Raw genomic sequence first — 13,386 nt, 5'->3', positions numbered from 1 at the left:
TGCTTAATGTTTTGTATACTCAATGTCCTGTATATATAAATATTTTGGGGCTAAAACATGTTTTCTGGGATGTACATACAGTATCCAAATGAAAGATAGCCAGCATATATAATGGGGATTCTGTAAATTCCAAACTGAAATGGTAACAACCAAAACAATTGACACCATAGAGATATATGTTTATATACAGTAAATCAAATCAAATCAAATGTTATTTGTCACATACACATGGTTAGCAGATGTTAATGCGAGTGTAGCGAAATGCTTGTGCTTCTAGTTCCGACAATGCAGTAATAACCAACAAGTAATCTAGCTAGCAATTCCAAAACTATTACCTTATAGACACAAGTGTAAGGGGATAAGAATATGTACATAAAGATATATGAGTGAGTGATGGTACAGAGCGGCATAGGCAAGATACAGTAGATGGTATTTAGTGCAGTATATACTTATGTAAACAAAGTGACATAGTTAAAGTGGCTAGCGATACATGTATTACATAAAGATGCAGTAGATGATATAGAGTACAGTATATACATATACATATGAGATAAATAATGTAGGGTATGTAAACATTATATTAGGTAGCATTGTTTAAAGTGGCTAGTGATATATTTCCCATCAATTACCATTATTAAAGTGGCTGGAGTTGAGTCAGTGTGTTGGCAGCAGCCACTCAATGTCAGTGGTGGCTGTTTAACAGTCTGATGGCCTTGAGATAGAAGCTGTTTTTCAGTCTCTCAGTCCCAGCTTTGATGCACCTGTACTGACCTCGCCTTCTGGATGATAGCGGGGTGAACAGGCAGTGGCTCGGGTGGTTGTTGTCCTTGATGATCTTTATGGCCTTCCTGTGACATCGGGTGGTGTAGGTGTCCTGGAGGGCAGGTAGTTTGCCCCCGGTGATGCGTTGTGCAGACCTCACTACCCTCTGGAGAGCCTTACGGTTGTGGGCGGAGCAGTTGCCGTACCAGGCGGTGATACAGCCCGACAGGAGTGCTTTTGGTGACAAGCCGAATTTCTTCAGCCTCCTGAGGTTGAAGAGGTGCTGTTGCGCCTTCTTCACGATGCTGTCTGTGTGGCTGGACCAATTCAGTTTGTCTGTGATGTGTACGCCGAGGAACTTAAAACTTACTACCCTCTCCACTACTGTCCCATCAATGTGGATAGGGGGTTGTTCCCTCTGCTGTTTCCTGAAGTCCACAATCATCTCCTTAGTTTTGTTGACATTGAGTGTGAGGTTATTTTCCTGACACCCCACTCCGAGGGCCCTCACGTCCTCCCTGTAGGCCGTCTCGTCGTTGTTGGTAATCAAGGCCCCAGTGTTGAGGATCAGCGGGGTGGAAATGTTGTTGCCTACCCTCACCACCTGGGGGCGGCCCGTCAGGAAGTCCAGTACCCAGTTGCACAGGGCGGGGTCGAGACCCAGGGTCTCAAGCTTGATGACGAGCTTGGAGGGCACTATGGTGTTAAATGCCGAGCTGTAGTCGATGAACAGCATTCTCACATAGGTATTCCTCTTGTCCAGATGGGTTAGGGCAGTGTGCAGTGTGGTTGAGATTGCATCGTCTGTGGACCTATTTGGGCGGTAAGCAAATTGGAGTGGGTCTAGGGTGTCAGGTAGGTTGGAGGTGATATGGTCCTTGACTAGTCTCTCAAAGCACTTCATGATGACGGAAGTGAGTGCTACGGGGCGGTAGTCGTTTAGCTCAGTTACCTTAGCTTTCTTGGGAACAGGAACAATGGTGGCCCTCTTGAAGCATGTGGGAACAACAGACTGGGATAGGGATTGATTGAATATGTCCGTAAACACACCAGCCAGCTGGTCTGCGCATGCTCTGAGGCCGCGGCTGGGGATGCCGTCTGGGCCTGCAGCCTTGCGAGGGTTGACACGTTCAAATGTTTTCCTCACGTCGGCTGCAGTGAAGGAGAGTCCGCATGTTTTAGTTGCGGGCCGTGTCAGTGGCACTGTATTGTCCTCAAAGCGGGCAAACAAGTTATTTAGTCTGCCTGGGAGCAAGACATCCTGGTCCGTGACTGGGCTGGTTTTCGTTTTGTAATCCGTGATTGACTGTAGACCCTGCCACATACCTCTTGTGTCTGAGCCGTTGAAATGAGATTCTACTTTGTCTCTATACTGACGCTTAGCTTGTTTGATTGCCTTGCGGAGGGAATAGTTACACTGTTTATATTCGGTCATGTTTCCAGTCACCCTGATTAAAAGCAGTGGTTCGGGCTTTCAGTTTCACGCGAATGCTGCCATCAATCCACGGTTTCTGGTTTGGGAATGTTTTAAACGTACCAGTCAAATGTTTGGACACACCTACTCATTGCAGGGTTTTTCTTTATTTTTACTATTTTCTACATTGTATAATAATAGTGAAGACATCAAAACTATGAAATAGCACATATGGAATAATGCAGTAACCAAGAAAGTGTTAAACACATCAAAATATATTTTATATTTGAGATTCTTCAAAGTAGCCACCCTTTGCCTTGATGACAGCTTTGCCCTCTTTTGGCATTCTCTCAACCAGCTTCATGAGGTAGTCACCTGGAATGCATTTCAAATAACAGGTGTGCCTTGTTAAAAGTTCATTTGTAGAATTTCTTTCCTTCTTAATGCGTTTGAGCCAATTATTTGTGTTGTTACAAGGTAGGGGTGGTATACAGAAGACAGCCCAATTTGGTAAAAGACCAAGTCCATATTATTTCAAGAACATCTCAAATAAGCAGAGAGAAATGACAGTTCATTTTACTTTAAGACATGAAGGTCAGTCAATCCTGAATTTTCAATACATTTTCAAGTTTCAAGTTTCTTCAAGTGCAGTTGCAAAAACCATCAAGCACTACCATCAAGCACACTATCATGAGGACCGTAAAAGGAATGGAAGACCCAGAGTTACCTCTGCAGCAGAGGACACTATCATTAGAGTTACCAGCCTCAGAAATTGTAGACAAAATAAATGCTTCACGGAGTTCAAGAAACAGACACATCTCAACATCAACTGTTCAGAGGAGACTGTGTGAATCAGGCCTTCATGGTCGAATTGCTGCAAAGAAACCACAACTTAAGGATACCAATAAGAGGAAGAGAAATGCTTGAGCCAAGAAGCACGAGAAATGGACATTAGACCGGTGGAAATCTATCCTTTGATCTGAGTCCAAATTTGAGATGTTTGGTTCCAACCGCCGTGTCTTTGTGAGACACAGAATAGGTGAACGGATAATCTCTGCATGTGTGGTTCTCACCGTGAAGCATGGAGGAGGAGGTGTGATTGTGTGGGGGTGCTTTGCTTTATTTGACCAAGAAGGAGTGGGGGGGCTCCAACCCTCCAAGAGCAGCAGTGGCAGCAATGTTTTAGACTGATCCAATGAACCATTGCATTTCTGTTCAACATTTTGTATCAAGACTGCCCAAATGTGCCTAATTGGTTAATTAATACATTTTCAAGTTCATAACTGTGCACTCTCCTCAAACAATAGCATTATATTATTTCACTGTAATAGCAACTGTAATATGGACAATGCAGTTAGATTACCAAGAACTGAAGCTTTCTGCCAATATCAGATGTCTATGTCCTGGGAAATGTTCTTTTTACTTACAACATCATGCTAATCACATTAGCCTACGTTAGCTCAACCATCCCACTGAGAACCCACCGATCCTGTTGAAGTTAAGTCGTTTTTGGGGGTATCTGTACTTTAATATTCATATTTTTGACACTTTCTACTTTTACTCCACTACATTCCTAAAGAAGATAATATACTTTTTACTCCATACATTTTCCCTGATGCCCAAATGTACTCGTTACATTTTGAGGAGAGGAAAATGGTCCAATTCACACACTTATCTAGATAACATCTCTGGTCATCCCTAATGATGATCTGGTGGACTCACTAAACACATATGCTTCGTTTGTAAATTATGTCTTAGTGTTGGAGTGTGCCTCTAGCTATCCGTAATTTAAAAAACAAAACAATGGTGCCGTCTGATTTGCTTAATATAAGGAATTTGACATTTATACTTTTACTTTTGATACTTAGGTATACTTAAAACCAAATCATTTTAGACATTTACTCAAGCAGTATTTACTGGGTGACTTTAACTTGAGACATTTTCTATTAAGGTATCATTACTTTTACTCAAGTATGACAATTGGGTACTTTTTCCACCAAGTGTGTCAATCATAGACTCTGTGAGATGGAGGCCACACATAGGCGACCACAAAGACCGATCACATGACATATAAGTCCCACAGTTACGCAAAAATAGAGGATGCACGTTCGCATGCATGCACACACTCAGACAAATCACATTGTGGTGAGGAATATGTGAAGAGCTCTTGCAAGGTTTCTAAACAGGAAGTAACAAGTCTCTTCTTCCTCTTTCAGTAAAATGGCACCACAGCCGTGGATTTCCTGTTATTGCACATCGTCGTGCACTTCCTGTGTATCACAGTGTACTTCTTGTCCTTATAACTCTGATCAGCCAACGTAGAACACATGGGATTAAACCATCAACCTGCTACTCATCATGGGGACACTTTAAATAATCAAACAATGTATACATGATGTCTTAATATGCACTATATACAGGTACATGCTTCACAAATCATCTATAAACTTATGCCATACACTATAAAGGCTTTATATTTATAGCTCCTTAAGAAAGGAGCTTTGCCATGTGAACATTGTCTTCAAATGCGTTAGAAAGTCTTTCTCCATGTTCAGAGGCCTGAATAAATGATTTGCTAATCTTAGTTTGATGTATTATTTCAAATATTTCCTTAATTCAAAATGTTTTCCTTATTTTATACAGTTTCATCATATTCGGTCACTGAAACCACTTCAAAGGTATTGACTCATTCAAAATACCAGGAATAAGCCAGGCTAATCCTAGACCATCCATATGGTGAAATGCTTGCAGTACTGAGGAACACCAACAGAGTGCAACATGTTTTCAACTGTGATTAACCTGACATGACTCTTCTGAGTGAAACCAGTCCAACAACCTATAGCCAAGTCACAAGTTACACAGCTACTGTCCAGGAGAGTGTTTAACAAGGCACAATGTTGTGTAACATTAAGATAGAATAAGCATGCCTATCTGACATGTAGACGGCTCTATTCATTATGTTTTGCAACATTTGCCTACAAAACGTGACCCTGGTAACACAAAACCCTGTCCAATTCAAATCATCCCTTTTCCCTTAGCTCTGTGTGTCAGCCCCCACCTCCTCCCACCCTTGACCTCTAACCTCTGACCCTCGCTGACTCACCGATAGTGGAGGTGTGCCGTCGTCCTCCACCATCACGGTCAGCCGGTACTCCTGCTGGCGCTCACGGTCGGGTGGGCATGGTCGGGTTGTCATCTCACCTGTCATGCGGTCCATACGGAAGGTGAGGTCCTGGTTACCCGAGGTGATGTAGTAGAAGAGCATGGCGTTTGTCCCGATGTCATGGTCTGTGGCCACCACGCGCAGGACGGACGTACCACCCCCCACATTCTAACACAAACAGATAGATGGACAATAACTTCTTTAGCATCATGTGCATAATACACTATATTTTCTGTGTACTGTATATATTTCATAGCTTTTTGTTTTGGTTTTTAAAGCAGAGTGCAATTCCACCCTCCATTCATATTTTTGGGGGACTTGTATCCAGGCAGTACAGAATGAAATGGGGAGACAGGGTAGTGAGACAGAAAGCTTGAAAGGCTTTGGGTCAGTGTTGGGGAGTGTTCCAATACATGTAATTCAACTAGTAATTTAACTTCATTTTGCAGTAGTTTGGTGGTAGTTTCACTAGATTCAGAAATGGAGAAAATGGAGTTAATTGCTTTTTTTAAACACAGGCAAACATCCCTTTCAGATGTTATTTTTTTGGAAGCATCTACGACACAGAGTACACTTTAAAAGTTGAATTGATAGATGCGTGCGTGTGTGTTTGGGTGTGTGTATATTATTCGGTATGTAATTGACTGATGTGTGTGTTTGTGTGCGCGTGCATATGATTGTATAGGCTGACTGATGTGTGTGCGTGTCTCACTTCACTGATGCTGACGTTGTAGCCCCCCTGGCTCTCGATGATGGGTGTGTTGTCGTTGACGTCCAGGATGTTGACAGTGAGAGAGAGGTCACTGTAGTGGGGAGGCACACCGCTGTCCATGGCACGCACCTGTCATAACACACACATAAACTACATTATCAAAAGTATGTGGACACCTGCTCGTCAAACATCTCATTCCAAAATTATTGGCATTAATATGGAGTTGGTCCCCCCTTTGTTGCTATAACAGCCTCCACTCTTCTGGGAAAGCTTTCCACTAGATGATGGAACAATGCTGGGGGGACTTGCTTCCATTCAGCCGCAAGAGCATTAGTAAGGTCGAGAACTGATGTTGGGCAATTAGGCCTGGCTTGCAGCCCGAACCATGAAAAATAGCCCCAGACCATTACTCCTCCTCCTCCAAACTTTACAGTTGGCACTATGCATTGGGGTAGGTAGCATTATCCTGGTGTCTGCCAAACCCAGACTAGTCCGTCAGACTGCCATATGGTGAAGCGTGATTCATCACTCCAGAGAACGTGTTTCCACTGCTCCAGAGTCCAACGGCGGCAAGCTTCACACAGCTCCAGCCAACGCTTGGCATTACGTATAGTGATGTTAGGCTTGTGTGCGGCTGCTCAGCCATGGAAACCCATTTCAAGAAGCTCCCAACAACTAGTTATTGTGCTGACGTTGCTTCCAGAGGCCGTTTGGAACTCAGTAGTGAGTGTTGCAAATGTGGACAGATGATTTCCGTTTCCATTTCACAATAACAGCACTCACTGTTGACCGGGGAAGCTCTAACAGGGCAGATATATTATTATTATTATTTTTAAATATTTTTAACCCCCCTTTTTCTCCCCAATTTGACTAACAACTTGTTGGAAAGGTGGCATCCTATGACGGTGCCACGTTGAAAGTCATTGAGCTCTTTAGTAAGGCCAATCTACTGCCAATGTTTGTCTATGAAGATTGCATGGCAGTGTGCTTGATTTTATACACCTGTCAGCAACGAGTGTGGCGGAAATAGCCAAATCCACTAAGGGGTGTTCACATACCTTTGTATATATGTGACTCGTTTCAGGAAACTAGGCTTATGTCACAAGTCACTACTTCACAGGGGAGTCTTTTTTATCAAGCATTTCTACTGGAACATGTGAACTTTCATGTGCCTTAATAACAAACTTGTATGCCATCTGTAAATACGAATTAAATTGTTAAATTATGAGCCTTGTTGTTTAAAATACAGAAAAAGACAGAAATCTTTCCACTAGCCATGATTGGCTGAGGTAATGAGTGGGCTGGACATGCCGAGAGGAGTTTGTCTATTTGAGCTGGTCAGTCGGTGTTGGTAATCCTGTCGAATGTGGCTTTAAAAATAAATGTATCAGGTAGTGGAGCTCCATAAGTGTTGCTCTCCACTTTCTGGAGAGTTGAGTTTTGCAATCCGTGTAATTAGAGTATGATAGGTATTTTCTTAAGGTATAGGGGGCAGCATTTTCACTTTTGGATAAATAGCGTGCCCAATTTCAACTTCCTGCTACTCATGCCAGGAATATAAGATATGCATATTATTAGAAGATTTGGATATAAAACACTCTGAAGTTTCTAAAACTATTTGAATCATGTCTGTGAGTATAACAGAACTTATGTAGCATGCAAAACCCCGAGGACTAACCATTCAGAAGTTTTTTTTTGTCTCTGTCTGTTCACTGAGTTCTCATTGGCAAATTATATTTCTTAGGAACCTGTTTTCAGTTCCTACCGCTTCCACTGGATGTCACCAGTCTTTGGAGTTTGGTTGAGGTTATTAATTTGTGCAATGAGAAAGTAGGCCATCAAGCAACTGGGTAACACTGTTGAGAGTGCGCAAGACGTGAAAAGTAGCGCTGGTTTGTTGTCTTCCTGTATTGAACACAGATAGACCCGTCTACAATTTGATCGATTATTAACGTTTAAAAATACCTAAAGTTGTATGACAAAAGTAGTTTGAAATATTTTGGCAAAGTTTATAGGCAACTTTTGAAATATTTTGTAGTTACGTTGCGTTTTTTGGAAGCTGTTTTTTTTCTGGATCAAACATGTCAAATAAATGGACATTTGGATATATGTACGGAATTAATCGAACAAAAGGACCAATTGTGATGTTTATGGGACATATTGCAGTGCCAACAAAATAAGCTTGTCAAAGGTAATGCATGTTTTATATTTTATTTCTGCGTTTTATGTAGCGCCTGCAGGGTTGAAATATGCTACCCTCTTTGTTTACTATTGTGCTATCATCAGATAATAGCTTCTTATGCTTTTGCCGAAAAGCCTTTTCAAAATCTGACATGTTGGCTGGATTCACAACGAGTGTAGCTTTAATTGAGTATTTTACATGTGTGATTTAATGAAAGTTTGATTTTTATATAATTTTAAAAAATTTGCTGCGCTGCATTTTCCCTGTATTTTGCCCAAGTGGGACGCAACCGTCCCCTATACCATAAGAAGTTAAAGAGATGGAGAAAACACCTGTTTCCGGATTACATCTTCAAACTTAGGGCAACCGTGGCATGCCATCTGTGACAGGGAGACGCGTCCATCATGCATGATGATGATGTATATGGGTAAGATAGTCTAGCAGGCTACATTTTCAGGTATTAAATGTTTACAATTTTGACAGAAAGTGGTCTCATTTCATGCTAAAGTATACTGTTAGCTAGCTAGCTAATGTTAGGTGGCTGGCTCCCTAGCTATCTAGCTGTGTATGACGTTATTCGTATCCCAGAACTGTTTGCTTTGCTAATTAGAGCCTAATGTTAGCGAGCTAAAATTGAACCTGGTTGGTTAGCAACCAGCAGATTCGTACAGGGTAGTAATGACATGATTTGGCACAATGTTCATTGTTGTTTAACTAGCTGGCTGGCTTGTGTGATCTTACATGTTGTTCACCTAGCTACGTTTAATTTGTTACCGAGCTAGCTAGCTACATTTCTTAAGCTAAAGTGTACAACAACCGTTGAATATGGCCGGTGCTGGCTAGGCTGTTTTCATGTTATCCAGAGGTAAACAAATCATCGGCCAAGTGTGCGCTCTGAATGCTCCAAGACCGAAACGAGATGGGTGGGGCTAAAGCTTAAGAGGGTGTGAACAATGCTGAGTGGATGTAGACAAAGAGGATCTCTTCACTAGATGCCAAAATATTCAAAGGCCATTTTCTCAAAAGTGAGTTTACAAGTTTATCAACTTTCAAAGCAAAATTACTTTCCCATTGATCCTCAAAAATGCAATATATGATATACCATTTTGTTTCCTTGAGTCTGTAGTTTTATCCAATGTAAAAACACAATTTAAAATTTTGCCACATAAGACCATATCCAGGAGGTGAGTCACATATAGTGTGCGTGTACACACGTTCAATTACTCACACACATACGTGCTTAAGTAGGTGGGCATACATATGGGTCTACAGTACACTGCGGTATTCTTCTCCAACCCAACTTTACTATATAGTGACCTTTATCATATTTATCTTAACTTTTTTTGTACAGAAAGTTCACACCACTAAGCACTTCTGGACATCAGATTCGACAGTTACTAGCCTCGATTTTGACTTCAAATACAACTTCAACTCCGACTCAGCTCTTCCACTGTTCATACTGGACCCTATTCCTTTGTTCCATGGGCTACCAAAACACTGAAGGCATAGACGCAGGAGATAAGGTGGAGTCCTGGTGAAATTGAGCCGAACGGCACTCTGTTCTATTGGCAAATGTCCAGTCACTCAACAATAAAATGGATGAGCTTCGTTCGAGAGTCTCCTATCCTAGAGCGTTGGACTAGTAACCGAAGGTAAAAAAAAGCTGAAATATTATATTTCTTACTGAAACGTGGCTATGCACGCAGTACTTGGTGGATTCTCCATGCAACGGCAGGATCGGATGGCAGCTTCTGGAAATACGAAAGGAGGTGGAGAGTGTTTTTTCATAAATAACAACTGGTGTGCTGCTTCAAGGGTAGCCTAGTCGTTAGAGTGTTGGACTAGTAACCGAAAGGTTGCAAGTTCAAATCCCCGAGCTGACAAGGTACAAATCTGTTGTTCTGCCCCTGAACAGGCAGTTAACCCACTGTTCCTAGGCTGTCATTGAAAATAAGAATTTGGTCTTAACTGACTTGCCTATTTAAAAAAAATTTAAAAATAATAATAATAAAAAATAAATAATAAAATAAAAAAAGTGTAAAGGAAATATTGCTCACCTGATGTACTGTAGAATACCTCATTGTAAGCTGCAGACCCTTTTATCTACCAAGAGAGTTCTCATCTGTAATTATCACTGCTGTCTAGTGATAGAGGCAGCATTTCTGGTGGGTGATGACTTTAACGGGGGAGACTTAAAACCATCCTACCTCACTTCTACCAACACGTCTCCTGTGCCACTAGTGGCGCTAAAAGTCTAGACCACATTTATTCTACCCACAGAAATGCATATTACCTCGTCCTCCCTGTCATTTGCTCCGTTAATTTTTCCCTCGATCCTGACTAGTCTCCCAGTCCCTGCCACTGAAAAACATCCCCACAGCATAATGCTGCCATCAACATGCTTCACCGGGGATGGTGCCACGTTTCCTCCAGACGTTTCATCAGACCAGAGTATCTTGTATCTCATAGTCTTTTAGGTACCTTTTGGCAAACTCCAAGCGGGCTGTCATGTGCCTTTTACTGAGGAGTGGCCTCCGTCTGGCCACTCTACCCTAAAGGCCTGATTGGTGGAGTGCTGCAGAGATGGTTGTCCTTCTGGAAGGTCCTCCCAACTCCACAGAGGAACTCTGGAGTTCTGTCAGAGTGACCATCGGATTCATGGTCACCTCCCTTACCAAGGTCTTTCTCCCCCGATTGCTCAGTTTGGCCGGGCGGCCAGCTCGGACCTTAAATAGACAGGTGTGTGCCTTTCCAAATAATTTCCAATCAATTTAGTTTACCACAGGGGGATTCCAATCGAGTTGTAGAAACATCCAAAGGATGATCAATAGAAACATGATGCACCTGAGCTCAATTTTGAGTCTCATAGCAAAGGGTCTAAATACTTATGTTAATAACGTGTTTCTGTTTTAGTTTTTTCATACATTTGCAAACATTTCAAAATAGCTGTTTTCGCTTTGCCATTATGGTGTATTGTGTGTAGATTGATGGGAGACTTAAAAAATGTGGAAAAAGTCCCTATGCACTGTGTATCCACTGTCAGAAATTATGGTAAAAAATTATGAAAGAGATTTCTGATCTAATCTAATCATGGCATGAGGTTGTTCAATGACAGTCAGATATTTCTTTAAAAATATATCACTTAATGGTTTAATTTCAGAGACAGATAATCATGTTTTTTTGCAAAATGCTATATATCCGCCTCACTCTGAGAGAAATAATTATATATAAAAAATGTAGTACAGTTATCTATATGTAAAACATTTAGACTTGACATTTTCGTCTTTTATTAGATGCTCTTATCAAGTAAGTACATTCATCTTTGGATAGCTAGGTGAGACAACCACATATCACTGTCAAATATACAGTATACAAACATTACATCCAGCCTAACAATGGATATATAGCGTTTTGCAAAAAAACTAATTTTCTTACACACCTAAAATCTATGAATAAAACAAATCTGAGAGCATTCATATTTTACTCACACGAAGCAATAATTTCTGATGAAAAAACACAAATGTGAAGAATTGGTGGATATAGCGTTTTGGAAATAAACTCTTCATATGTTTGTGCTGTAAAATAATATTTAATTTCCATCCTATGTAGCTTGAGTACAAATAATTTTCTAATGGTTCCTGACTGAGAAGCCTGAACATGTGCCAGTGTAACGTTGAGGCCAGGGAAGCGTTTAGTAGGCACAAAATGGAAGAAAACAGACTAACATGAAGGGATGATCTGAAGCACTGTTTTGCTTCAGTGTGCCTTAATTCTATTATGCCCTGTTCTTCAAAAGTGTTGGAAAAACTTGTCAATAATCAACTGACTGGCTTTCTTGATGTCTATAGTATTCTCTCTGGTATGTAAACTGGTTTCCGCTCAGGTTATGGATGTGTCACTGCAACCTCAATGATGTCACCATTGCCCTTGATTCTAAGCAATGTTGTGCTGCTATTTTTATTGACTTGGCCAAGGCTTTTTATATGGTAGACCATTCCATTCTTATGGGCCGGCTAAGGAGTATTGGTGTCTCTGAGGGGTCTTTGGCCTGGTTTGCTAACTACCTCTCTCAAAGAGTGCAGTAATATAAAGTCTGAAAATCTCAACCATTGCCTGTCACCAAGGGAGTACCCCAAGGCTCAATCCTAAACTCAACTCTCTTCTCAATTTACATCAACAACATAGCTCAGGCAGTAGGAAGGTCTCTAATCCATTTATATGCAGATGATCTACCACAAAGCTTTCTTAGTGACCAACAAGCTTTCACTACCCTTAACCTTGTTCTGAACACAGATGACCATCCTACCCATGCTAGATTGTGGGGACATAATTTAAAGATCGGCAGGTAAGAGCGCTCACAAGCGGCTAGATGTTCTTTACCATTAGGCCATCAGATTTGTCACCAATGCGCCGTATAGGACACATCACTGCACTCTATACTCCTCTGTAAACTGGCCATCTCTGTACACCCGTCACAAGACCCACTGGTTGATGCTTATTTATTAAACTCTCTTAGGCCTCACTCAACCCCTATCTGAGATATCTACTGCAGCCCTCATCCTCCACATACAACACCAGTTCTGCCAGTTACATTTTGTTAAATGTCCCCAAAGCACACACATCCCTGGGTCGCTCCTCTTTTCAGTTCGTTACAGCTAGCGACTGGAACGAGCTGCAACAAACATACAAACTGGACAGTTTTATCTCAATCTCTTCATCCAAAGACTCAATCATGGACACTCTTACTGACAGTTGGGGCTGCATTGCGTGATGTATTGCTGTCTCTACCTTATTGCCCTTTGTGCTGTTGTCTGCGTCCAATAATATTTGTGCCATGTTTTGTGCTGCTACCATGTTGTGTTGCAACCATGTTGTTGTCATGTTGTGTTTGAACCATGCTGTGTTGTCATGTGTTGCTGCCTTGCTATGTTGTTGTCTTTAGGTCTCTCTTTATGTAGTGTTGTCTCTCTTGTTGTGATGTGTGTTTTGTCCAAAATCTACAGTTGAAGTGGGAAGTTTACATACACCTTAGCCAAATACATTTAAACTCAGTTTTTCACAATTCCTGACATTTTAATCCTAGTAAAAATTCCCTGTCTTAGGTCAGTTAGGATCACCACTTTATTGTAAGAATGTGAAATATCAGAATAATA

The 13,386-nt window shown here is 41.3% G+C and overlaps 1 protein-coding gene across 1 annotated transcript in view; it reads right to left on the bottom strand.

The window, feature by feature from the left end:
- The window catches only part of LOC118369378 (cadherin-23-like), a 625,272-nt gene that overhangs the window by 135,826 nt on the left and 476,060 nt on the right, over positions 1–13,386 (bottom strand). Inside the window, 2 exon segments of the mRNA XM_052498286.1 lie at positions 5,280–5,507; positions 6,052–6,180. Of these exon segments, the coding sequence (XP_052354246.1) occupies positions 5,280–5,507; positions 6,052–6,180 (357 nt within the window).

This window comes from Oncorhynchus keta, chromosome 36 (assembly GCF_023373465.1).
Source record: "Oncorhynchus keta strain PuntledgeMale-10-30-2019 chromosome 36, Oket_V2, whole genome shotgun sequence".
Classification (NCBI taxonomy): domain Eukaryota; kingdom Metazoa; phylum Chordata; class Actinopteri; order Salmoniformes; family Salmonidae; genus Oncorhynchus; species Oncorhynchus keta.
This window is presented reverse-complemented; position numbering and strand designations above follow the sequence as displayed.